The sequence below is a fragment of the Dendropsophus ebraccatus genome, chromosome 5, assembly GCF_027789765.1.
Source record: "Dendropsophus ebraccatus isolate aDenEbr1 chromosome 5, aDenEbr1.pat, whole genome shotgun sequence".
Taxonomy (NCBI): domain Eukaryota; kingdom Metazoa; phylum Chordata; class Amphibia; order Anura; family Hylidae; genus Dendropsophus; species Dendropsophus ebraccatus.
The window spans coordinates 39742558-39768452 of NC_091458.1; the positions used below are offsets into that span (position 1 = coordinate 39742558).

Below are 25895 nucleotides of genomic sequence, written 5' to 3' on the forward strand. Positions count from 1 at the left end.
ATAATCACGGTCAAGTTAGTATTAGCCGCAAGTAACGGCCCGATCACAGGTGTAATGTGAAATTGTCCTACAGCCGGGAAAGGCACCAGATGGAAACACCTTTTGGCCTCTATAAGGTATTAAAAAGTATTAAATGGCAGATGATGTTATTCCATATACCAGTATCCAGTAAATAGGCATACTGTGTGGTAATGTAGGACATCTGATAATTTGACATCATAAATCCAGTCAATTTGGTAAAAAATACAATTCTTTTCAGTCAGACACAGTGCTCTCTGCTGCCACCTCTGTCCGTGACAGGAACCAATCCCTGTGACAGCAACAAATCCTTATAGAAAACCTCTCCTGCTCTCCAGACTGGAAAAAATACACCACTTCCTGCAGGACATACAGCAGCTAATAAGTACTGGAAGATTTTTTAATAGAAGTCAATTACAAATTGCTGGCAATTTCTGGCACCAGTTGATTTGTAAGAAAAAACGTTTTTGATGAACTAACCCTTTAACAGAAACCTTTAACATTGAACTACGGTGTCATCTGCAGAAAAGTCACAACATCTTTTATTACATAAATTAGAGGGGTTGTGGAGGGTGAGAAAACCTCTTCCAAAAACAGTGCCACACCTGTCCCCAGGTTGAGTGCGGTATTACAACTCTACTCCATTCACTTTGCTTCAATCTAGCGTCAGCACATGAATCCTTTCCAGCGCTGGTGTCTTAACTTCCACTCTCCAAAGCAGTACGTTTATTGAATCAAATTACCCCGTGCAATTGCTTAATACAGGACGTGAAATGTAATCCAAGTCTTAAAAAGAACGTACAATAGCCTGCAGCTACCTATTACTAAGAACACGTGGGATCACACAAGCCACAAATGTAACCGGGGATGACTGAGCAAATCCAACAACACGAAACAATGTCCCCTGACACTGATCCCACACCGCAGCCTGTGACCGAATGATGGCATGACATGGCAAGGAAGGAGTTAAAAGTTTCCAAAACAAATAAACAACTCTGATATAAAGATATAATAACCGGCAACTCACCGCATAGGAAGCTCTCGGCTGCACAGAATATCATGATGAGGTCTGATCCTTGTAACAACTTCTAGCACAATGCCATGTTGGAGAAGCTAAGCTAAGTTTGTCATCCTTCTGGCTTGTTGCTTCATTGCACTCATCCAACAATAGTGAATGTATTGAGCTGTACAGTACGCCTATTGACCTGCTATGCAGCAGCACGTTCAGCCAATCCGCAACAACATCTTATGTAATAGCTGGTGTGTGTTGTGTGCAACGTGCTCAGTGTTTTGTGAAGTAACTTCTGTGTTTTCTAGCCGATTTTCGGCTATTATTAGATCCTATGGGTGATGACAACGTTTTCCAACAATACAGAATATAAGCTTCACTTTAGTTATAAGAACATTTTATTGCATTTCTCACACTTTGAATCCTAATCTAGTTTTATTCTGTGGTGTCTTTTAGCAGCAGTGGCACAAATAGAAAACAGGTTGTCCTATGGCAAAGATCAAAATGGTATCCTGGGACCAAAGGGCCCGATGTTTGCTCCCTCCTCCATATCCCATAATCTTGGAGCAATTTCTTATCTCTTTCATTGCTAACAATGCAATCCTTCTACAGAGGGGAGTCTGCATAGGTTGCCACTAGAGTTGAGCGAACTTGAATACTCTTGGGTTAGTCCGATCCTGAGCGTGCAGCATCGGGAAAACATGGTTACAGCCATAGGCCATAGTCTGTATCCATGTTTTCCTGGCAGCCTTAGGGCTGCCCCCAATTTCAGCAGCCACCGCTAATTAAATGCCACATGCTTGGGACATCACCCGAGCATACTCGAAGTTCGCTCAACTCTAGTTGCCACCAAAGCCATAAAGATAGATCCATAGTAGAGACATGGATTCTCTTTACAGAGTATATGGGTAGATTCCTAGAACGGTTTACTATTCAAATTAATGAATAAAATATACAGTGGGCAGAGAAAACAAAGGGTACCTGGTCAAGCTAAAAACGTGACCAGCAGTGTCGGACTGGGGTACCTTCGGCCCACCAGGGAATTTGATTCAAGTGGCCCTTCCCACATACACCAGATATAACCAGTGCCAATCCTTTCACATTACGTTAGCGACTTTGCACAAAGCTGTGTATGTGACCGGCGACGCTAGCTCACTGCTAGTGACTGGTCAGTCACTATATACAAACAACACAGCTGCCATTTAGGATGGAGAGAGCCTGAGAGGAGGAGAGAGGAAAGGGTCCCAGGGGAGAGAAGAGGGGCTGCGCTGATTCTGCACACTACATGCTGCTGGCTGTCACCCCGGTCACTCCCTGTCTCTATACAATAAGAGTAAAGCCTGGGTTTCTATATACTGTAGAGGCAGTGAGTGACGGGATGACAGGCGTGTGCAGTAGTCCTGGGGCATTATATGTCATCCTGAAGATGCTAAGCAGGGAGTCCCACCTCCTACCAAGGGGTAGGGCCCACCAGGGAATTCCCCAGCTCCCTGTAGGCCAGTCCAAGCCTTGTGACCAGCCTAGAATGCACTGGTATACTCCAACACAACACCCACCTGGGAAGAGTTTACATAAGTCCTGTCCCCGTTAAGGTAGGTGAATATATAACCATATATAAAAACATTATTTATCCCCTGCCACCCCTTTTAATACAACCAGGTATATGAACATTCAGAGACCAAATCCTGTGTCCTGTCTTTCCAGAACACTCACACAAGCATAATTCACATGCGCCAATCTCTATATCAGGGGTCCTCAACTGGCGGACCGCGGTCCGAACCCGGACCGCGGAGGCCAGCTGTCCGGACCCCTGGTCAGACCTCCTAACCGCCCCGGATCCGGTCCGTCCCGGGGCGGTTAGGAGGTCCCGCTCCCCACCGCACTGCCTCCCGCCCCATAGCCGTACTGTCCTTAGATGTCAGTACGCCTGTGGGGCTGGGGGCAGTGTCGGTCCGGCCCCCGGCTGATACGCGCTCTGGGGATGTCCCGGGGATTCCCCAGCAGAGCGCGCACCACAGACCTCAGTGTACGCTGCCGGCCTGTCCTTCCCGGAAGTGCAGGCCGGCGGAGTACGCTGAGGTCACTGATGCGTGCTCTGCTGGGGAATCCCCGGGACATCCCTACAGAGCGCGTATCAGCCGGGGGCCGGACCGACGGGAAGAGAAGAAGACAGCCGCAGCGGGGAACGAGGTGCTAGGTGAGTTGTTTTTGTTATTTTTTTTTTTCTGTCTGGGGGGCATCTACAAGGGGAGAGCGCACAGGTGGACTATATACTACAGGGGGGACCTCACAGGGGGCTATATACTACTGAGGGGGCTATATACTACTGGGGGGGAGCGCACAGGGGGCTATATACTACAGGGGGGACCTCACAGGGGGCTATATACTACTGAGGGGGCTATATACTACTGGGGGGAGCGCACAGGGGGCTATATACTACAGGGGGGACCTCACAGGGGCTATATATTACTGAGGGGGCTATATACTACTGGGGGGAGCGCACAGGGGGTTATATGCTACAGGGGGGACCTCACAGGGGCTATATACAACAGGGGGAAAGCACAAGGGGGGCTATATACTACTGGGGGGGACCTCACAGGGGGCTAAATACTACTGGGGGGAGAGCACAGGGGCGCTATATACTACTGGGGGGAGCTCACAGGGGGCTATATACTACAGGGGAACAGCGCACGGGGGGGCTATATACTACAGGGGGAGCTCACAGGGGGCTATATACTACAGGGGGGAGCTCACAGGGGGGCTATATACTACTTGGGGGGAGCTCACGGGGGCTATATACTACTGGGGGGAGCTCACAGGGGGCTATATACTACAGGGGGACAGCACAGGGGGGCTATATACTACTGGGGGAGCTCACAGGGGGCTAAATACTACTGGGGGACAGCGCACAGGGGGCTATATACTACAGGGGGAGAGCGCACAGGGGGGCTATATACTACTGGGGAGAGCTCACAGGGGGCTATATTCTACAGGGGGAGAGCACGGGGAGGCTATATACTACTGGGGGGAGCTCACAGGGGGCTATATACTACAGGGGGAGAGCGCACAGGGGGGCTATATACTACTGGGGGAGCAACAGGGGGCTATATACTACTGAGGGAGAGCGCACAGGGGGGGGCTATACACTACTGGGGGAGCAACAGGGGGGCTATATACTACCAGGGCAGTCAACCCCTTTGTACCTAATATCAAAGGCCTGGTGAGAGAGAAAAAAATGCCACTTTTCCCGCTAATAAGCAGCAATTCTGTATATAAATAGTTGAACGTTTGTGACAAAGTAACAAAACACGTTTCCTACTGATGTTCAGCTCGGACCTTCACCTGACAATAGACCCCGGTAAGTGGACCTTCACTAAAAGTTGTTGAGTACCCCTGCTCTATATGGTTCATCACGAGCTACCATGAGCTAATAATAAGCGGAAAATCAGCCCTTTACTAGCACGTTAATACACCATCAAATCCCTATGGGAGCGAGGCGATATGACATCACCCAATTTCTGGGGCAACATCAATATCTCATTGCCATCAGTGCTCTTAAATCTTTGAGATACTTTTTCATAAGATTTAACTGAGTAGGTAAATCTGACAGCTGTTAATATAAACCAATGACCGCTGGGGCAATCTCTGGTCCAGCAACATATTTACTACTTTTCTGTTTATTTTACTTATTTTAGGTAATTTCGGAAATTTTGGCAAGGACTATGACCAAAGGCGTCTCCAGATTTCAGCTTATGAGGTCCGAGAGTGAGAATCCCTGGTATACGCCCCATTTAAGATCCTCTTTGTGGTCGTTCAACTCCCATTTGATGATTGTATGTAGAAGGAATTTGGACATAGCAGATATTATGCCATTGTACTGGGCTCACACCTGTATACTGACGGAATTACAGCAAGAATTCTGCTGGGAGATGTTAACACGCGTGGTGCATTTTCCCACATACTAGTCATTTTTCAGATCCAGCAACCGTTTGTGACACATACAAGAAATGGATACTGTACATTCTGATTCCCGTCACAACGTAAAAATCACTACAATGTATAATGTATGTGTACAAGGATTTCATCAGCGTGAGTCAGTGCAACAAATATGGAGATGGAAAAGATACCTGAAATTCCACTTCTTAAAGGGAAACATCTAACCTGCTGATATGTCCCTATAGCGCACAGGCCGCTGAGGATGGTAGCCCCACCCCAAGTGCACCAAACCACCTCATTTACATATCTTATAGACTACAAAGTTACCAAAAACAGCAACAGATAAAAGTAAGAAAATTGTATTTATCCTTAGCATCCTGTATGCTATAGGGACATAGCAGCAGGTTAGATGCTTCTAACCTGCTGATAGCTTCCCTTTAAAGAAGCATTCTGGAAATTTTTGGAGGGGACACCAGTCATCGCTGGTGAGTATACGCACCAGCATGCAGCAGGGGGACAAATAAAAAAAAAATTCCAGAATGCTTTTTTAATATCCATATGCTTTATTAGGCTGGGTTCACATGCAGCATTTTTTATGAATTCTTTATTGCTTTTTTAAAAGGTTAGGCTGGGTGCAAAAAATGTATGGAAAAATGGATGAATTTGTGTGCATCCATTTTGACACGTTTTTCCATTGACTTCCATTGTAAAAAATGGACCAAAACGCATCCTTTTTTTAGCATACCAAATTTTTGTGTAAAGTGTTTTGAACCGTTTTTTTTTTAATCATGAAAGTCAATGAAAAAACAGATCAAAATGGAAACAGAAATGCATCAGTTTTTCCATCTGTCTTTTGTAAACATAGATGAAAAAAAAAAAAAAACATTGCAAAAAAGTTGTGTGAACCCAGCCTTAGGCTTTGTCCACACTATGTTTAACAGTGTCCGTTGCATAGCAATGGACGCTGTTAAACCGCTGGCCACCGGACTGCATTCAGAACGTTCAGCTGCAGGTATCAGCTGCAGGAACGTTCTTTTTTACTATTGATCTGTGGGCACCGTCGGGTGTGCTTGCAAATCAATTAGCAATTCACTCCAATGTAATGTGCGGCCCCCACTGCACATTACTTTGCGTGAACAGCGATTATTTCCAGGCGCTATTCACTGAACAGTGTTCGAAAATAATAGGCAGGTACATTATTCTAAAGAAATCTAAAGAACGGGCATTAACATAACGCTGTGTGAACACAGTGGGCTGCATTGCATTGACTTCAACGCAACGCTGCCCTTGCAGTAAAGAACGGACGCTGATTCCATTGCAATAAAATGGCATTAACAAAAAAAAAAAATTCCCTACTCATTCCATGCACATGTTATCTATGATTTTCAAAACGCTATTAAAAGAAACAAAAAAAATGGAAGCATATAAACCCAAGACATATGGAAACTGTGTATTCATCTAGAGCACACAAGCTATAAACAAAGATATGATTTCCAATGGTTTGTCTAAGGTTTAGCAGTGGGAACACGGATCATAATACCATCAGTTACTGGTTAAAGAATGTGTTGACCTGACACAATGTACGCGGCCAGCTGTTCTATAACATGTAAGGAGAACCAGGCACAGTCCCAGCACATCATACACATGTCCTCATAATGCTAAAATATTGGATGCATATACTCCAGATTTATTGGTGAGCTAGAAAACAGCTTTCTGCACATACATTTCCTGTAGCTCTATCACTTTTTTCTGGACTATTTACAGAGATCATGTCACATAAACTAATCTGCATTCAGCATGTATAGAACAAGAGGAGCTGATTTATAGTTTTATAGGAAAGTGCCAGGATAACTTGTCATTTACACATGAAAATCTTTGCTTATTCTGGGCTAATCTTTGCTTAATCTGGGCTAAGTAGTCAAGTGGGCGGTCCTACTCAGAGATTGACATCAAGTGCTTATTAAGAGAGCTGTTAGTTACTTATTAGGACTGCCTATACAGCCACTTTGCTCAGTAGTCAGGTGGGCAACTGACAGCTCTTTCTACTTGTACAGGTAATCACAGATAGCTGTCACTTTCTCATTAGGACCGCCCACATGACTGCTTAGCCCAGAGACTTACATAAATAAATGACAAGTTATACTGAATATTTTCCCACAAACCTACATATCAATCTGCTCTGCTCTATAACATGCTGCCCACAGACTGAATTGTATTTTCAATGTTATAGGTTCCCTTTAGAAGCCCATCAGGGTCAGATCATTTATTTTGTATGTATAACCCTACAGAATCATAATTTGTTTTTTTTTTTAGTTTAGTTTAAATGATTGTCCAGGATTAACTGATGTGCATGGACTATGTCAGGTATTGCAGCTGTTCTCCACTTACTCGCATAGGCCTATGGAGAGGTGCAGCTTTAATGGGTGCTGTGGAATTTATGAACTCATTACATACTGTACAGATATCCTGAAGGAAACCAGGGAATACGATTTTAGGAAAATTTACAAAATCTCACAAAATTTTAAAATTGTAATTTACGCATTTTAACTGTTTTCTATGTCCAGGTCAATATAAAAGCAGAAAGTACAAGATATGAAGCATTATTGTTAGGACACCTCTTATAGATTTTGCACTGGGGTTCAGCATCTTTAGAGGGGTACTCCAGCAAAAAAAAAAAAATACTTTCAAATCAACTAGTGTCAGAAAATGTCAGAAATTTGTAATTTACTTCTATTAAAAAATCTCAAATCTTCCAGTACTTATCAGCTGCTGTATGTCCTTCATATCTCTTTATGTCTAAAACATACAGCGGCTGATAAGTACTGGAAGACTTTAGATTTTTTAATAGAAGTAAATTGCAAATCTCTGTCACTTTCTGACACCAGTTGATTTGAAAGAAAATGTTTTTCGCTGGAGTTGTCCTTTAAGTTACACCTCTGCACATGTGTCCGACTGTATCTTTCTTATCATGTCAGGTAATATTTTTAGCGTTACTTTCCTGGTATTCCAGGTGTAGGTGTGGACAGGTATTTGGACAGTTGCTTTTTTATTTGCCCTTTAGAGGATATGATTAATCATTAACACGCTCAGCAGAGTTTTCTACATGACTGTTTTATAAGTCGAGCAAACAGAGCCCCACCCGATCCTGGGAGACCTAGGTATGGCACATCAGGAACATTACAAGTTCACAAACACATTGTTGGCGGGGAAACCGATTTTCCAGTTTTCAGTAGTATAAAGTGAAGGTGTTTATCATGAGGGTCATAGTGCATGGTTATTATAAGCGGCCCTGATACGGCAGCTGTCAGCCAGTGAGCGGGACAAGAACAGAACAAAATGAGGTGAAACAGATGATACGAATGTTCCGTCTATATCAATGTGCTGGAGGCAGGGACTATGAGATTGTGGGATGATATCTTATCTATAGCATCAATACATCATGATGAGGGAAGCTGCAGTGAGCAGGATTACATAGGAGAAGAAGCCAGAAGCTTAGAATAAATTATGTGACATCTGCAACAAAGTAATTTGTGGATTACAACATCTATGCTTTGGAGTTCCCCCATTTGTAATATAGCGGTGAAAAGGTGCTGTACTGTACTGGTATCACCATTGCACCCAGTGGCTGCAGTAGTCATGTGTCAGTACAGCATGACCACCTGGGCACTGGCACTGGTTAGACAGGGGGATTAAACAGGTGGGTTCTCTTTTAGTTTTATTTTATCTTATTCTGCTTTTTTGCAGACAACTCTAAAGGCTGATCGATAGCGTAAAGTCCTGACCATTGGCTATGGGTTCAGAAGAAGATACTTATGCCCCTATTCCACGAGTCGTTTGGAGGAGCAAACGAGCGCTATTAGCGCTCGTTTGCTCCTCGTTCCCCGCTCGCTGCCGCCGCTATTCAACGCGGCTGCAGCGAGCGGGTGAGTGCAAGAGGGGCGGCGGGGAGCTGCTGGGGGGGCTGCCCGGGGGATCGCTGATCGTCCGGGCAGCTCATAGGATATAGCAGCATCTGCTGCCGATGCTCCTATTCAACGGAGCGACGGCAGCAGATCGCTGCTATATCAGTCGCTTGTTTTTCAACATGTTGAAAAACAAGCGACTGCAACGATCAGCCGACATGAACGATGTCGGCTGATCGTTGCACTCTATTCCACGGGACGAATATCGTTCGTAGCGGCCGATATCGGCCGAATACGAACGATATTGCTCCTCTAAACGACCCGTGGAATAGGGCCTTTAGGGTCCTATTACATGGAGTGATAATTGGCCGAATCGGGACAATTTGGACGATTATCGCTCCGTGTAATAGAGACAAAGACGGGCAACTAAACTAATAAGGGGAATGGAGCATCTTAGTTATGAGGAGAGATTAAAAGAATTACATTTGTTTAGTCTGGAGAAGAGACGTTTAAGGGGAGATATGATTAACTTATTTAAATATATAAATGGCCCCTACAAGAGATATGGGGAAAAGATGTTCCAGGTAAAACCCCCTCAAAGGACAAGGGGGCACTGCCTCCGCCTGGAGAAAAAAAGGTTCAAACTCCGGAGGCGACAAGCCTTCTTTACCATGAGAACTGTGAATCTGTGGAACAGTCTACCACAGGATCTGGTCACAGCAAAAACAGTAGAGGGCTTCAAAACAGGGCTAGACAAGTTCTTAGACCAAAATAATATAAATGCATATGTATAGAACCTATCACCCCTCCCCCTTCCCTGTATCCATCCCCTCCTTGGTTGAACTTGATGGACATGTGTCTTTTTTCAACCGTATTAACTATGTAACTATGTAACAATGGTTAGCCGAAAGGCCAGCTTCGGCTGATTGATGGTTTAGGTTTAAACCTACAATTGTCAGGTGACGACCGCGCATTGCTACGTGTAATAGGGATGTGCGGCCTAAGGCTAACGATTGCCCAAACACTTGATACCTTACCTCTCTCTGCTGCTGGTCTACTCTCCTGTGCCGCTCAGCCAATCGCAGGCCACATCGGTTCCAGCTGCTGCCTGCCGGGACCGGGAAGCTGCATGGCACAGGAGAGAAGACCAGGAGCAGGGAGAGGTAAGGTGTCAGGTGTTTAGGCAAGGACTGCATGATCCATATCCATGCAGCCCTTACTGCCTGATTATCGGACCGTCTAATAGGTTTAGTAAATGAGCGTAGTCTGCCCGTGTAATAGGACCCTTATGCTGCGTTTACACGGAACCATTATCGTGCGAATTTGCATGATAACGATGGAATTCGAACGATAATCGTACGTGTAAACGCAGCAAACGATCAAGCGACGAGTGAGAAATCGTTCATTTTTAACTTTGAAAATGTTCTCAAATCGTCGTTGGTCGTTCGCAAAAAAATCGCAGATCGTTCCGTGTAAACAGTCGTTTACCGATTTAACCTATGTGCGAGATACGCTTAAGTGATTTCAAAACCATTGCAAAACGATTATTCCGTACAATATATCGTTCAGTCTAAACGCTGATCGTTACTTCGAAATCGTTAATCGTACGATTGGGCAAATTATTGCTCCGTGTAAACCCAGCATTAGGCTTGATGGTTTAGTGCACAGGTGTTAAACTCAGGCCTCCCAGCTGTTACAAAACTACAATTCCCATCATGCCTGGACAGCCAAAGCTAAAGTTTGGGGTTCTGGGGTTCTAGCTTCAAATGCAAACATCTCATGGAGTTTGTATGTATTTCCTGGATTTCCATTTACAATCCATAAAAAACATAGTAATGCAGATATGGCAGCAGCCAAACACATCACCGTGGCACATTATGCCACATAGCATGGCTCTGTGTAGTACCGACACAGTACACCACACCAACGACATAACCCAGGCCGATAACACACTCTACATCTTTAGTGAGATCAGTCAGCAGCAAAGAGCAGGGAACCGAAGATTACACAGTGGGAGCTGCGTTAAAGCCCCTATTCAGAGGTCAGAGAGGTCAGTGCTGATGTCAGAGGAGAAAGCCTGGTGATGTAGCTGTAAATTAACTCTTTGTTGTCCTGTTTTGGTGCCTCATTTCCATCCACCCCTCCCCTCTCCATAGAAAACCATGAAGACATGGGGGAAGAGCTTCATACTGCTTTTTCATGATAAAAATAAATTTTTCGGCTAATAAACCCAATTACAAAGTTTCTTAAAATCGCCTGTACTATTGATTTCAGCAAAAAATAAACAAAAAACCCCCCAACAACAACCAAACAAAAGTGACACTCTAAGACTCAAGTACTAGTACACCAGTCTTGACAAATCTTCCCCCATTATGTGTTTATTAAAGGGGTAGTGCGGCGCTAAAAAATTATTCACAGAATAATACACATTACAAAGTTATACAACTTTGTAATGTATGTTATGTCTGTGAATCGCCCCCTTCCCTGTGTCCCCCCACCCCTGCACGTGTACTCGGAAGTGTGGTGCATTATACATTACCTGATCCGTGTCGAGGGCCGCGTCATCAGCCGCTCAGCCGCGATTGGCTGAGCATAACTGTGCTCAGCCAATCGCGGCTGAGCACACTTGCGGGTACACGTGCGGGGGTGGGGGGGAAACAGGGAAGGGGGCGATTCACAGACATAACATACATTACAAGGCTATGTTCACACTGCGTATATGTCCGGCCGCATATTTTCGCGGCCGGACATATACGCAGTAAACTCCGGCCGGAGATTTACGCTACTTGCGGCCGGCTACGTACGGACCGCGAACTTACGCCCTACGTAGCGATCTGACAGCGGTCTTTTACTTGGAAATCTTCGCCTAGCCCCGGACACCCCACAGAACCTTTTGGATCGGCACAAAAAGCTGCAAAAATGAAGAAATCACCACTACGTACGGGACCGCATGTAACGCTACGGGCGTAAGTTACGGCATTTTCGTCCGCAAACAATGGTCTGGTTCATTTTTTACGCCGCCTCGTACGATACGGGCGTAAGTTCGTACGTAGTGTGAACTGTGCAGCCGTACTTCGTATACTTTCCATTATACACAAACTACGTAAGTCTCCGGCCTCTTATTCACGGAACGCGCTACGGCCGGAAACTTACGTAGTGTGAACATAGCCCAAAGTTGCATAACTTTGTAATGTGTGTTATTCTGTGAATACTTTTTTTTAGCGCCGCACTACCCCTTTAATGCCCATTGAGTTCCTATATATAAAGCATGTGTGATGCAGTTTGTCCTCACTAGTTATATTATATATATATATATATATATATATATATATATATATATATATATACTGTACAGTAGGTTATCTGCTGGTATCAATAAATGATATAAGGCTTCCTGCCTCTTTGCTTTATGATATCTGTTCTGTATGAAGTGTATATGTCTTTTGCACTACGGGCCTGCTGCCAGGTATTATTATAGGTAATATTGTACACATTTCTTCCTGCCTTTTTTATGTTACACTGTAACAAAATTATTTGCAATTTGCTACCAAGGCAATTCTATTTACAAACATTGCAATTACCTAAGCTTTCCTTCCTTCATACCCAGCTGGCATCCTTCATACATCACCGATTCCTGACCTCCCCTTAACAGACGTATCTAATTTTCACAGAGACGGCCAAGCACAACAAACTAAAAGTCCTGAATAATTCACATGTATCTCTGATACATTCTCTGGACCAGTGTTCCCAAACCTGTGGCTCTCCAGCTGTTGCAGAACTATATCTCTCATCATGCTTGGAGAGCCTAAGGCCACATTCACACATCCATAACCATCCACAATTGTGCGGACTTGTTCATTAGAAATAGGTGATCCATATTTTTTCGTGACCCTTTTAGAAATCAGTAAAATTACAAGTGCAAAAAGGTCCATTGAAATCATTGGATACTATACAATCCACAATTACAGATCTTATGTGATGAAAGTGACTTAGGGACCTAATAAGTACAAGGAGCTGTCCAGGGATGGTGGGAGTTAGTTATATTTGTATCTGATGCATAAATGTTGGATGGGTGGCGACCCTGACCAAGAGAATGGGGTCCCCTGACTTCTGATTATCAGACATGGCAGCTACCTACTCTTTGGCTGTTTCCATAATGCCAATAGACTAAGATGAAGAGAGACAAATGTACAGCTTTTGAGCCTGGAAAGTAAAGAAGCAATGGCTTTTTATAGGCTGTCAAAAAAGTATCCCATTTTGGGAACAGGGTTGGCATCCTAGAATGTGTGTAAAAGTGATACATTTTTTCTTATGTTACTGCCTTTTCCCAACGATTAGTGTGTAACAGACAGCACGTGTGGACCCGCTGAGCTACTGAACCATTTTGGCTTTAGCCACACCAGAAAGCGGAGTCTAACTGCCTTCTAGGTCTTCACCGTTCATCCCATTCCAGGGTGTGGAAGCTGGACTTCTGCAGCTAGAGGGTGTGAGCAGCAGGTTCCCAAAAACCTGAGTAAGTGCAAGGCACCAAGGAACGGGTCATGTATACGTGATCAGCAAGCTGGGCCAACAGCAGAAGAGTCTGCGCAGTACCAGGGATGAGACAAGTCTCGTAGTCAGGCAGGCGGCTTCAGAGAGTCAGCAAGAGGAGAGGCAGGCAGTACACACGAGGGTCAGGCAGAATTGTAATCCCAAGCAAATGCACTGGTCAGGATACATGAGAATTCAGCTGAAGCAGTAGATAGACACCTTCGCTTTGTGTGCTGAAATGCAACAACACTCAAGAAGGGACAGGTGGAACTAGTTTATATAGGTACAGCTGGCACTGTATTGGGAAATGACAGTAGCAGATGGAGGTAAGCTACCTCTATAAATCCAGAGCAGTTGGCCATATGCATACTATAGTGGGCAGAGGCACCATTGAAGCAGGGATCAGAAGGACGAAGAAGAAACCAGAAGGCATAAGGACGAGCAGCCCCAGGACCAGAACTGTATACAGGATAGGAGCAGACGGGAACACGACTGCAGAAAGCAGGAGGGGAACCCGAATGAAATGGGACCCAGTGGTGTTACATAGTGTACCACAAAAAAACAAACGTCACTCTTAAAGGGGTAATCCCAAAGAGGTATGAATGGAGTGATGGCATGCAAGCATGACCCGCAGCTCTGTTTTAATGTAAGACTGGGGTCCCCTTTCCCAAGATTGCTAGTGGTCAGACCCCTTGTCAGCCTGTTATTTCCTTTATATAGGGTATACATTCTTCAGATGGGGATACTACTTTAACTTGCAATAAAAATAGATTTTGCACTCACATAAATGACGCAGAACACTCTCTGGAGTGCTGCTTTAGTTTACAGCTATTGGGGGAGATTTATCAAACATGGTGTAAAGTGAAACTGGCTCAGTTGCCCCTAGCAACCAATCAGATTCCACCTTTCATTTTCCAAAGAGTCTGTGAGGAATGAAAGGTGGAATCTGATTGGTTGCTAGGGGCGACTGAGCCAGTTTCACTTTACACCATGTTTGATAAATCTCCCCCATTGTGTTTATGTGGCCTTATTCCTGTCTGTGTTCATTGATCACTGTCCCTCACAGAGATCTTCTCATAACTCCTTCCAAAGCTGTTATCTGTTAACACCAAAGGCATCATTGGCTACCCTGAGGTCATGTGATTCTTCTGCCTTCTCCTTCCTTTGTGGCCGATACTTTTTCAGCAGGTTCAGATGAAACTAACCGCCTGAGGTTCGAGTTTTAACTTTTTACAATGTTAGAACTAAACCCGGGTTATACAGGTTATCTAGTCCTCAGCTCAGAACTATTTCAGTCTGATACGGACTGGTAACTAGGGAGCCCCTGCCTGACAACTGCTTAGTTGTTAAGGAGTGCATCCATAGCAACCAATCTGGCTCAGATAAATGACTCAGCTGTCCGTCATCTACCATGTAGATAAATACTCAGAGCTAATATTTTGCTAGCAAACCTAATGTGTATCCCGTGGGTGGACATTTATGTTAACAATATTTTGGAACAATTATAAGGCTAAAAGAGTTCAGTTTACAGACGGCCAAGGTTATCTGATGAGCACAACATTTTCCATTTTTCTAACAAGGACATAAACAATGGTGGCTTTTATAGCAAGGCTTCAGGCTGGAGCCTTATTAACTATTTTTCTAGTAAAGCACCGTGTCTGAAAATATAAGATGAAGCTCCAGGATCCTAATGGAAATCTATAATGGACCCCAACCTGGCATTAACATTAATAATACTGGTGTCAGCTTATGTATATTACCATTCCCTGGATTGTCACACTATAAACCCTACGCTAGAGCACCACAAAGATGACCAAAAAGATGTTCAAAAAAGTTAAAGGGGTTATCCAAATCAACTGGTTTTAGAAAATTCTACACATTTGTAATTTACTTCTATTTAAAAATCTCAAGTCTTCCCATACTTATCAGTTGCTATATATCCTGCAGGAGATGTTTTCTTTTCAGTCTGACACAGTGCTCTCTGCTGCCACCTCTGTCCTAGACAGGAACTGTCCAGAGCAGGAGAGGTTTTCTATGGGCATTTGCTGCTGCTCTAGACAGTTCCTGTCTCGGACAGAGGTGGCAGCAGAGAGCACTGTGTCAGAATTAAAAGGGTTATCCAGCGCTACAAAAACATGGCCACTTTCCCCCTACTGTTGTCTCCAGATTGGGTGGGGTTTTGAAACTCAGTTCCATTGAAGTAAATGGAGCTTAATTGCAAACTGCACCTGAATTGGAGATAACAGTAGGGGGAAAAGTGGCCATGTTTTTGTAGCGCTGGATAACCCCTTTAAAAGAAAACAACATTTCCTTCAGGACATACAGAAGCTGGTAAGTACTGGAAGACTGGAGATTTTTAAATAGAAGTAAATTACAAATCTATATAACTTTCTGAACCCAGTTGATTCGAAAGAAAAAGATTTTCGCTGGATAACCCCTTTAAAATGTAGAGGCCTGGTCCAACCACCTCAGCTCAAACTCAGCTTCGCTGCACCGATGTGCCTGCTGGTCATATAGGTTCTGCCCAGACCAAATGACCAGCAGTGAATGGAGCTGCAGCTGAGCTGTAGGGTGAAGGGAGCATGCAGCTATACTGCAGATTATTTGAGCCATTACCAATTTCTTTACCTCAAAGCTGTCATCAACCATAAGTCATTGGGGTGGTCCCTGTTGGGTTCTCCCCACCAGCCTTGATTGATCAAGGCAGGAGACAATAGAGGCTGACATGGCAGGTAGAAGTCACCTGGGACTACCCGATGACTTGTGGTTCAGGGATCATGAAAGTAATACCAGGAGGCATACACTGTATGGTAAAATGACCCATGCTTCTTTATGTAACAACAGGATCAGGCAATTGAAATCCAACATGCACAATCCTTCTCGAGAGTTGAGAGGCCTCCATACACATTAAATGGTCTGCAGGTCTAGCTGAAAATTGTAGGATTGGCCAATACATGTCTAAGGGCCCGTTCACACTACGGATTCAGCGCACAGATTCCACTCGGAACCCCCACCTGCAGACGCCACGCAGAATCCCTCTTGCTATGTTTCAACAATGGAAGGTCTCGTGCGCCTCTGCTCTCCATGCCTCTCCGCTCAAAGAATTGATATGTCAATTCTTTAAGTAGAAAGGGGCGGAGAGTGGAGGCACTCAAGGCCTCCCATTGAAAGACGTAGCAGGAGGGATTCGGCGCGGAGTCCGCGGGCGTTCTGAGCGGAATCTCTGTGCCGAATCCGTATTGTGAACGGGTCCTAAAGGGTACCTGTCATGTTAAACAACTTTTGACATGTCAGAGAGATATGTCAGACATTTTGATTGATCGAGTTCGGAGTGTTTAGCTCATGACCGATCAGGGGAACGAATCGTTTGAAGTCCACACGCAGCGCATTCAATCTCAGCTCTATGTTATGCGACGTGGCTGGCATCATAATGTGAGTCTATGGGCCTCATCTGGCTCATTCTCCTGATCGGTCACAGTCTGAATACACTCACCCTGAAGGATGAAAACTTTTGAAATGTCAACATTTTTTGTTTATTACAATGCATTTAAGTTAACACATAGGTGACACCCATCTTAATCCACCCATTGTAATGTATAATTTTGTTAGTTCCAGCTCACCAACCATTAGGTCACCTCTAATAGAGGCTCTTGTTTGTTTTGAGCTTACTTCATGCCTGCAGGCTACTGGGTTTCAGCTATATTGCACATACAGATAGGGATCTGCCTGACCACAAAAGCGACTCTTCCTTCGGGGAAGAAGAGCTCCACATTCCAGGAGTGCCTCTTGCATTTGGTTACTGCTTCCAGGGATGAAACTTTTGTTCCAGTGACAAAGACTTGTAACCGACACATAGGTCAATGGCCGCTGGCTCAATTAAATGAGTAGTGCAACTAAAATACAAGTTGTCCTAACATGAAAGGGAATTTTGCAAAACCCATTTATTCAGGGGGATACAAGCGCAGCAAAGGCAATAAGTCATGAGTATGAACGTGACAGCGCTCCTCATATGGTATTTTTTAAGCCTGATAACTATCTATAAATAAAACATAACTTATAAACAAGAAGCAGCAACTTAAAGGGGTTGGCCACTTTATAATAAAATTGCTCAGTGTACAGTATTAGTAAGTGTACTCACTGTATATACTGACAGCAGCTCCCTGTGTACCTCATAGAGCTAAAATCAGGCTCCCCTCCTCCAGGCTGTGCTGCCCTGCTCTTTGGTGATTCTGTCCATAAGATGGCCGACATGGAGGAGCATGTGACAATGCCTCAACCCCCAGTGTCCACCTTAGGCATATACAGGTTCAGTGTTGGACACTGGGGGGCAGGGAATGGTCACATGCTCCTCCATGTCGGCCATCCTATGGACAGAATCACCACTGAGCAGGACAGCACAGCCTGGAGGAGGGGAATCTGATTTTAGTTCTATGAGGTACACAGGGAACTGCTGTAAGTAAGCAATGTGAATACACTTACTAATACTGTACACTGTAAACTATTTTACTATAAAGTGGTCAACCGCTTTAAATGGAGAAGGCCAAAACAATTAGAAATGGGGGACCTCCTTAGCGACTGCATCTATAATAGATCAGGCACCTTTCTTACCCCTAATGTTTTCTAATTCACTTTGGCCATATAGAAGAAGTGCCATGAGTAGGTTTTCACTGAGACCATGCCTCTAAATACCCCATAAGTACCCCACGCTACCCAACCAGTGACTTTCTGGCTGTTGGGAATTGTAGTTTTGTAACAACTGAAGAGCAATGGGTCGAAGAACACTGCTCTATGTTATATATAACCTTAACTGAGAGGAACTCGCTTCTTTACTTGTAACTATATACTCTATGCACGTCTACTTGTTCACACGAGTGCAAGGTGTAATAAATTACTAACAAGTCCCATATGCCAGCACTTCACAAATAGTTCAGCATCCTTTAAAAACAGTCCATATTGCTTGGAACAAACATTCAACTTAATGTTTTTTGGTTCACTAGATGCTTAATAAAATAATACATTACTATTCAGTGTGTATTCTACTTAGCTGTTAAGACCAATAATTGAATGGAGTTGAAAGGTGACAACCCTGAATATGCTGAGAGCAGTTGTTACTTCCCCCTCTCTCAGGTTGTAGAATGGACATAGCACAGCAGGGGCTACAATGCCCACAGGGTAAGGCACATCCCAGGATACATAGACTTTGACTCATGGAGTGTAACTTATTGCATTAGAGGAGTTGCCCAGGATTAGTAAAACATGGCGTTTTTTTTTTGTTTGTTTTTTTCAAAAACAGCACTATACCTGTCCATAGGTTGTGGATGATATGGAAGTTCAGCTCTATAGATGTGAATAGTGCTGAGCTGTAATAATAGACATAGGGGGAGGAAATGTAGCCATGTTTTCTGATTTTGTGCAACATATATTAACCTCTTAAAGACGGAGCCAATTTTCGTTTTTGGGGTTTAGTTTTTTCCTCCTTGTGTTTAAAAGGCCATAGCACTTACATTTCATTTTTTTCACCTACAGACCCATATGAGCCCTTATTTTTTGCGTCATTAATTGTACTTTGCAATTGCAGACTTACTTTTTGCATAAAATATGCTGCGAAACCTGAAAAAAATTATATGCGCAGTGAAATTGAAAAAAAAAATCTTTTTCTTTGGGGGGGGGGGGGGCTTAGTTTTTACACCGTTCGTCCTATGGAAAAACTGACATGTTATACATGTTCCTAAGGTACGATTAAAACGATATGCAACTTGCATAACTTTTATATTATTTGATGGCTTTAAAAAAAAATAAAACCTTTTACAGAAAATAAACATTCCTTAAAATTGCTCTATTAGGGTGGGTTCACACTGAGGCATTCTCGCCGATAAATTCCGTGGAATTCCGTCGGCTGTATGTGTGCACAGCCGCGTGCCTTTCCGCCGGCTCCATCGACACCATTCTATGGGCCGGCTGATTCCGCATTCTGCCGGCCCATAGAATGGTATTTGTGGATCGCGGCCATGCGCGCGTACAGCCGACGGAATTCCGGGGAATTCATCTGTGAGAATTCCTCAGTGTGAACCCACCCTTACCATGCTTATAACACTTTTATCCTATTGTCTATGGGGCTAAATGGGGATAAATTAATAGTTTGCACGATTATGTACACGGCAATACCAAACATGTTTATTTATTTTTATTTATAACATGGGAAAAGGGGGGTGATTCAGACTTTTATTAGGGGAGGGTTTTTATTTATTAATGAAAACACTTATTTTTATAACACTTCCACAGTAATTAGAAGTCCCCCTGGGGACTTCTAATACAACTACACTAATCTCTCATAGAGATCAGTGTAGCTGTGTAACACAGCACCGATCCATGAGATCGGTGCTCTATTGCTTTGGCCCGCTGCAGACCAATGCAATAGAATACCGAGACGGGATCAGCGTCATTACGTCGCTGAGGCCTGGCCCGGAAAGATGAAGGGATCCCCCCTCTGCGATCGCATCGCGGAGGGGGGTTCCCGCAACTATACCCCAGGGAATGCCGCATAGAAGACTGTTTGATGCAGCTGTCATGTTTGACAGCTGCATCTAACGGTCTTAATTAGCGGGAGTGGCAATTGCCTGCTCCCGCTAATAGCCGCGGTCCTGTGCTGCAGATAGCAGTCAGGATCGCGGCAGTTCAGAGCGGGGTCGCGGCGTGGCCCCCCTCTGAACTTCTCTTGCGGACGGATGACGTATCCTTACGTAATACGTCCTCAAGAGGTTAAAGCGGTACTCCAGTGTAATGTTTGTTTTTTTTTCAAATCAACTGGTGTCAATATATATATATATATATATATATATTTGTAATTTATTTCTATTTAAAAATCTCAAATCTTCCAGTACTTATCAGCTGCTGTATGTCTTGCAGGAGGTCGTGTATTCTTGTCACAGACAGAAGTGGCAGCAGAGAGCACTGTGTCAGACTGGAAAGAATACACCACTTCCTGCAGGACATACAGCAGCTGATAAGTACTGGAAGACTTGAGATTTTTAAATAGAAGTAAATTACAAATGTATATAACTTTCTGACACCAGTTAATCTGAAAGTTAAAAAAATTCACCGGAGTACCCCTTTAACGCAACATGACCTGATTAGACAGAAGTTGCAATGAAAAAAAATCCACCATTAACTCAGATCATCAAGAGTTAAAAAAATCTGTACATCTCTGCAAAGCTAGGGGTTTCACCACACAGGTGTGGGAAAAGCTGAATGCAGGGTACCTGGTTGTGTTTAGTTGTGTATACATGGAGATATAGGCTGGTGACTTTGAAAGAGGAGTGATTGTTGAGGCATGTCCTCAGTGAGATACAAGGTGAAGTCAAGCTTTCTCAGGCAGTAGTGGTTTGGGATGGCTGATCCTAATATTATGACATTAAAAGGACTGGATGTAGAAAAAATTGAAGAAATTATTGTTTTTTATTGGCTAGCCTCATTGTGACAACTATATGTGATATTTATATGTGTATGATAGGAGACCCATGAATGAAGTGGATTCACAGGTTCCTCACACTTTCCTGCTTCCTATAGGAAATGTAATGGACTAAGAATAACAAAAGAGCAATCAGATATTCTACAAACAACCAAAAGGTCAGCGTCACATCTTATCTTAAGTAAAGATGAATTAGAGGTGACCTCTGAATAAAACATTCAATCCAATGTGGCACTTCACACCCATTAACGTGAATATATCAACAAGATTTTTTTTTATTGATCAGAAAGATACTGATACCTATTCATTTAATTTATTTTACATTATTATGATGGCAGCCATATAGCATGAGCTATTTTTAACAGCATTTAGAGAGATGCTTTACAGCATGCCCCAAGGCCACAGAAAAAAACAGACTGGATAGTTTTCTAGGCATGGTCTGTGACCTTAGCAGAGGTCATTGTGCAGGAAAGGGGAAGGAGATAAACTCTGACCATGTTGTGAATGGCGATAGACCCTGTGTTACCTATACAGTGGTGTCAGCTTTTCCTGTAATCCTGTCAGTGACCATCAGAGGAAGAGGAGTTTTCTCTACAGAACAGAAAGTGTCACCTTATTATTAGGCTTAGTGGCCAGACTGAAAACTTCAAAATTTGAGGATTATGTTATAATCTAGATAGTAAAATATAAAAAAAATTACCATAAAATCTTTGTTTAAAGGCGGTCATTTTCTGATGATACAAACCTTTTAAGCGAATGTACCACTTTTCTTTTCTTAACTACCCTGTCAAATCCCGGAGACGCAGTCCATTTTTCCAAACGCCGCTCGGTTCCCATGCTTCGTGTCGGTTTCTTCATGTGCACCAGCTGGCTCTATGCATTGGAGGCGGGCCAGATACCCCCAGTGTAACGATATCCCCTCCCCTCGGTGACGCGGCCAGTCTTGGTCCTAATAAAGGGATATCGTTACACTGGGGGCCCGGGTCTGCTTCCAGTGCATTGAGTGGGCTGGTGCCCATGAAGAAACTGGCGCCCAGTGCAGGAACCAAGCGGAGTTTGGAAAAATGGACTGCGCCGCAGACAAGGTAGTTAAAAAAATTTAAAAAAATTTTAATTTATGACGTGGAACATTCGCTTTAAGATTGTTAACCTGCCTGACTGGATTATCAATAAAGGTTTGTAAGAACATGTAAAATGTGATAATTCAGGAACGTTTAAGATGCACTAGTCCAGGGTCACACTATTCCACAGAATGCTTCACCCTTTACTTGTTGAATAAAATGTTCAGTCCAATCAGCTGAGGCTTTTATTTCATGAGGCGCCTATAGCTATGGGAAGCAGAAAGATCGGCCAGGAGAAACATAGAGCCCTCGTCTGACAGCTCCCACAGACACTAGGTTAACAATCTTATGGAAACTGTGGTAAAAATATATTGTCTATGGCCAAACCTTCTAAGCAGTGAAACTCTGTTCCTTGGAACCTGAGGGTGGGGTGGGGGGTCCTTAAAAGACTACAATAGTAATGCTTTACATTGGGATTGACATAGTCGTAAAAGTTCCCGGAAGGGGTAACATTTTTCTGCAATATATTAGAAAATTGAAGATTGTTATTGGTGTGAACAGAGTCTAGGTTCTCAAGAAAATACAATGCAAAATTGTTTCTTTTTTATTTTGCAATATCTTACATAATCCCAAGGAGAAAACCACCTCCCTTTCCTGTAGGTTAATAATGAAGCTCATTGTACTTACTTGCTGACAGGTTTCTGGGATATCACGTATCTCATCATCATTAGTACACGTTACACGTACCTGCATACATTAAGACCATTTAACCTGCTAAACTTGATGTGTCAACAATGAGAGGGGAATTTCTAACAGTGACGACTGACAGAACAAAAAGAACATTATGACATCATAATAACAGGAGCATCCCAAGCAACCTAAGAATGCTCTAAGTACAGAAAAAAACATATAAAGTTTTTGTTCTGTATATACACCTGCATGACTACTCTTGTTTGGAATACCCCCAAAGTGTTTTATACTAATACATGTAAACAACACCTATAGGTCCAGGACTGATATGTGTTTGTTTTTATGATTTACATTTTCTTTATAAAAATAACAAATAAACAAAAATGGCAACTGACAAATTCAAAAATAAATAAACGGACAAATTGAAAAATAAAAAAACTGACACATTCAAAAATAAAAAAAAAGACAAATTCAAAAATAAATAAAAGTAAATACAATAAAATAAAAAAATCAATACAATCAATGTTATTTAGCTAAGAAAATTGATTTTGAAAAATTTACTCTTTACCCTAATACTGGATACGAGCCTAAATTTTTCTTCAGCTTCTAATACAGAAATGATAAATTTACTATTCAATAGTTGCGGTTATTGGGTGTAGCTGAATGACAAGCTGGGAAAGTACGACGTACATATCATAATAAGGAGGCGATGAAAACGGGATTATGACAAACAAATATTTGTCAATGAAGCGGAGAGGATGGCGCCATCATACAACTCACCTCGTTGAATTTTGGCCAGGAGTTGTTGCCTTGCTAGCAGCCTGCTCATCCTATAGGGAGACCTCCTCCTCTTCTCAAAGCACACATAGTACTCTTGACTTTCAGGTGACACAGAGCTTAGACGCTTACAGCCTGCTGCTGGGGAAACTGGATCCTGTCCCCACATCATGGCTCGTGAAACAAATAGAAGTCTTTCTCTTATTCCGGCAACAACTTTTTCCCTTTTTTTTTTCTTTTTCCTCCTAGATTCTTAAATTCCTGTTATTATAATCTAACTGGATCAGGCAAAGAAGCTGGAAAGGGAAAGTCGTCAAGTACATGAGGAGTGCCAGTAGCTACAATTCAGGATTCCAAGGAGTTCACGTGACTCTTGGTGGCCAATGGGAGGCGGCCAGTGATGTAAAAGTACACAAGTGCTGAAGTCCTGTCAGGCATGTTTAATCTTCACAAATGCACAAGTTCTAATGACATACCTCAAGGCTGACTAAGCATTGAGCATTTGTGAGGAGGCTACAAGTGTAATAAACGTATTCGTAGAAGAATCCCCTCTGAATAGCATTCCCCTTCCTGGAAGCAGCAGCTTTGCATTTCCATTCTCTATCTGACTGTCCTAGAATACTGCGGATCTGAGGCTGTTACATTCCACATAATGTGTGGATGGCTTCCAGGGAATATGGGAATGGCACAGAGCACAGATACATAGGTATATGCTCTGATTATAAACTGACGGATAGAAATTATGCCCGGATTGTGGGATCCCTATGTTTAAAATGTTTGAAAAATGTGTTTAATAAAAACTATTGAAACAGAAATAGTTTATTCCAGTCTTAGATTTCTTATCTATGATATAACTAGTAACCAGAGAAGCTTAAAATCCTGTAAACTATGTCAAATTGTAAGGACAATGTATCAGACATGTATATGTATAATTATATAGCGTCATATATACAGTGGTGCCTTGGATTACGAGTATAATTCGTTCCGCGACCGTGCTTGTAGTCCAAATCCACTCTTCAACCAAAGCAAATTTTCCAACAAGAAATCATAGAAATGCAGACAATTGGTTCCACACCCCTAAAATAATGATTTATTATTCGGAATAAGATGTAAAACAAATAAAACAAACATTCAGAAACAGCAGAATGTGATATTATAAGTTACTGTACAGTAATGGAGAGGATGGGAAACACAAGGGCGGACAGAGACTGCAGGGAGTATGAAGGAATGAGCAGGGCAGATATGGGCACATACATGCAGCACTCTCTGTCTGGGGAGAGAGGGGTTACAGCTATGAAGGGATTACCCCCCCACACACACACAGTCCTGTCCTCTGATGTGAGCCGCAGCCTGAAGTGGATCTACTATGATTTGGAAGGTGCTGCAGACCCCGCTATGCAGACCATGCCCCTCCCCCACTCCCCCTCCCACCCAGTACAGGGAGCTCTTAAACCAAAACAATGCTTTTAAACCAAGTCACAATTTTGAAAAACTGTGAGCTCTTAAACCAAAACGCTCTTAAACCAAGGTACCACTGTATTTGGTATAGTGTTTGATTTGCGATATATGAAGTATGCACTAATCTATGGTATATAGAGATCAGTTATAATGTTATAACCACTGACATGTTTCCTGAATAACATTGAATGTATCAATGGAGCCCATCAAAGAATGGGGTGTATAGGCAGAATGTGAAAAATCATACGTTGGAAACAGGAAGAACGGCAACATGTAACGACATGAGGGACTGACATAAGTCAAACTGTACAGACTAGAGAACTAGGTCAGGTCATCTGATCTCCAATATGGTAGGTCTTGTGTTCTTGTTATGCAGCGGTTAAAAAGAAGGATAATTAACAATGTGGCAACAAGGTTATGGGCATCCAAGATGCATGTATTTGAATAAGGAACAAAGGCAAATTTGTTTAGTCCAGGGGTCCCAATGTCAGCTGGGTATATGGGCTGAACATAGAAAAAACTGGAAGTTGACAGGCCCCATTCTGTTCAAATTAAATAATATACATAATTATTGTTAGTCAATTGGTTACAGTCATCGTCCCCCATGTGCCACTATAGTTCATAATGCCCTCTGTACCCCATATGGTAATAATGCCTCCTGTGCCACCATACAGTAATAATGCCTCCTGTGTCACCATACAGTAATACTGCCCCATGTACCACCATACAGTAATAATGCCTCCTGTATCACCATACAGTAATAATGCCTCCTGTGTCACCATACAGTAATAATGCCTCCTGTGTCACCATACAGTAATACTGCCCCATGTACCACCATACAGTAATAATGCCTCCTGTGCCACCATACAGTAATAATGCCTCCTGTGTCACCATACAGTAATACTGCCCCATGTACCACCATACAGTAATAATGCCTCCTGCGTTATCATACAGTAATACTGCCCCATTTACCACCATACAGTAATAATGCCTCCTGCGTCATCATACAGTAATACTGCCCCATGTACCATCATACAGTAATAATG

The 25895-nt window shown here is 43.1% G+C and overlaps 1 protein-coding gene across 4 annotated transcripts in view; it reads right to left on the minus strand.

The window, feature by feature from the left end:
- Positions 1 to 25895, minus strand: part of STARD13 (StAR related lipid transfer domain containing 13) — a 225193-nt gene that overhangs the window by 74017 nt on the left and 125281 nt on the right. The window contains exon 1 of one of the 4 annotated variants that reach the window (XM_069969911.1): positions 23395 to 23740. The exons of 2 other annotated variants lie outside the window; for them this stretch is intronic. In XM_069969911.1, coding sequence (XP_069826012.1) covers positions 23395 to 23563 — 169 coding nt within the window. In that variant the 5' untranslated portion in view covers positions 23564 to 23740. Of the gene's footprint in view, positions 1 to 1045; positions 1120 to 23394; positions 23741 to 25895 lie in introns of those variants that run through there. One more of the 4 variants, XM_069969913.1, reaches the window with a different exon arrangement.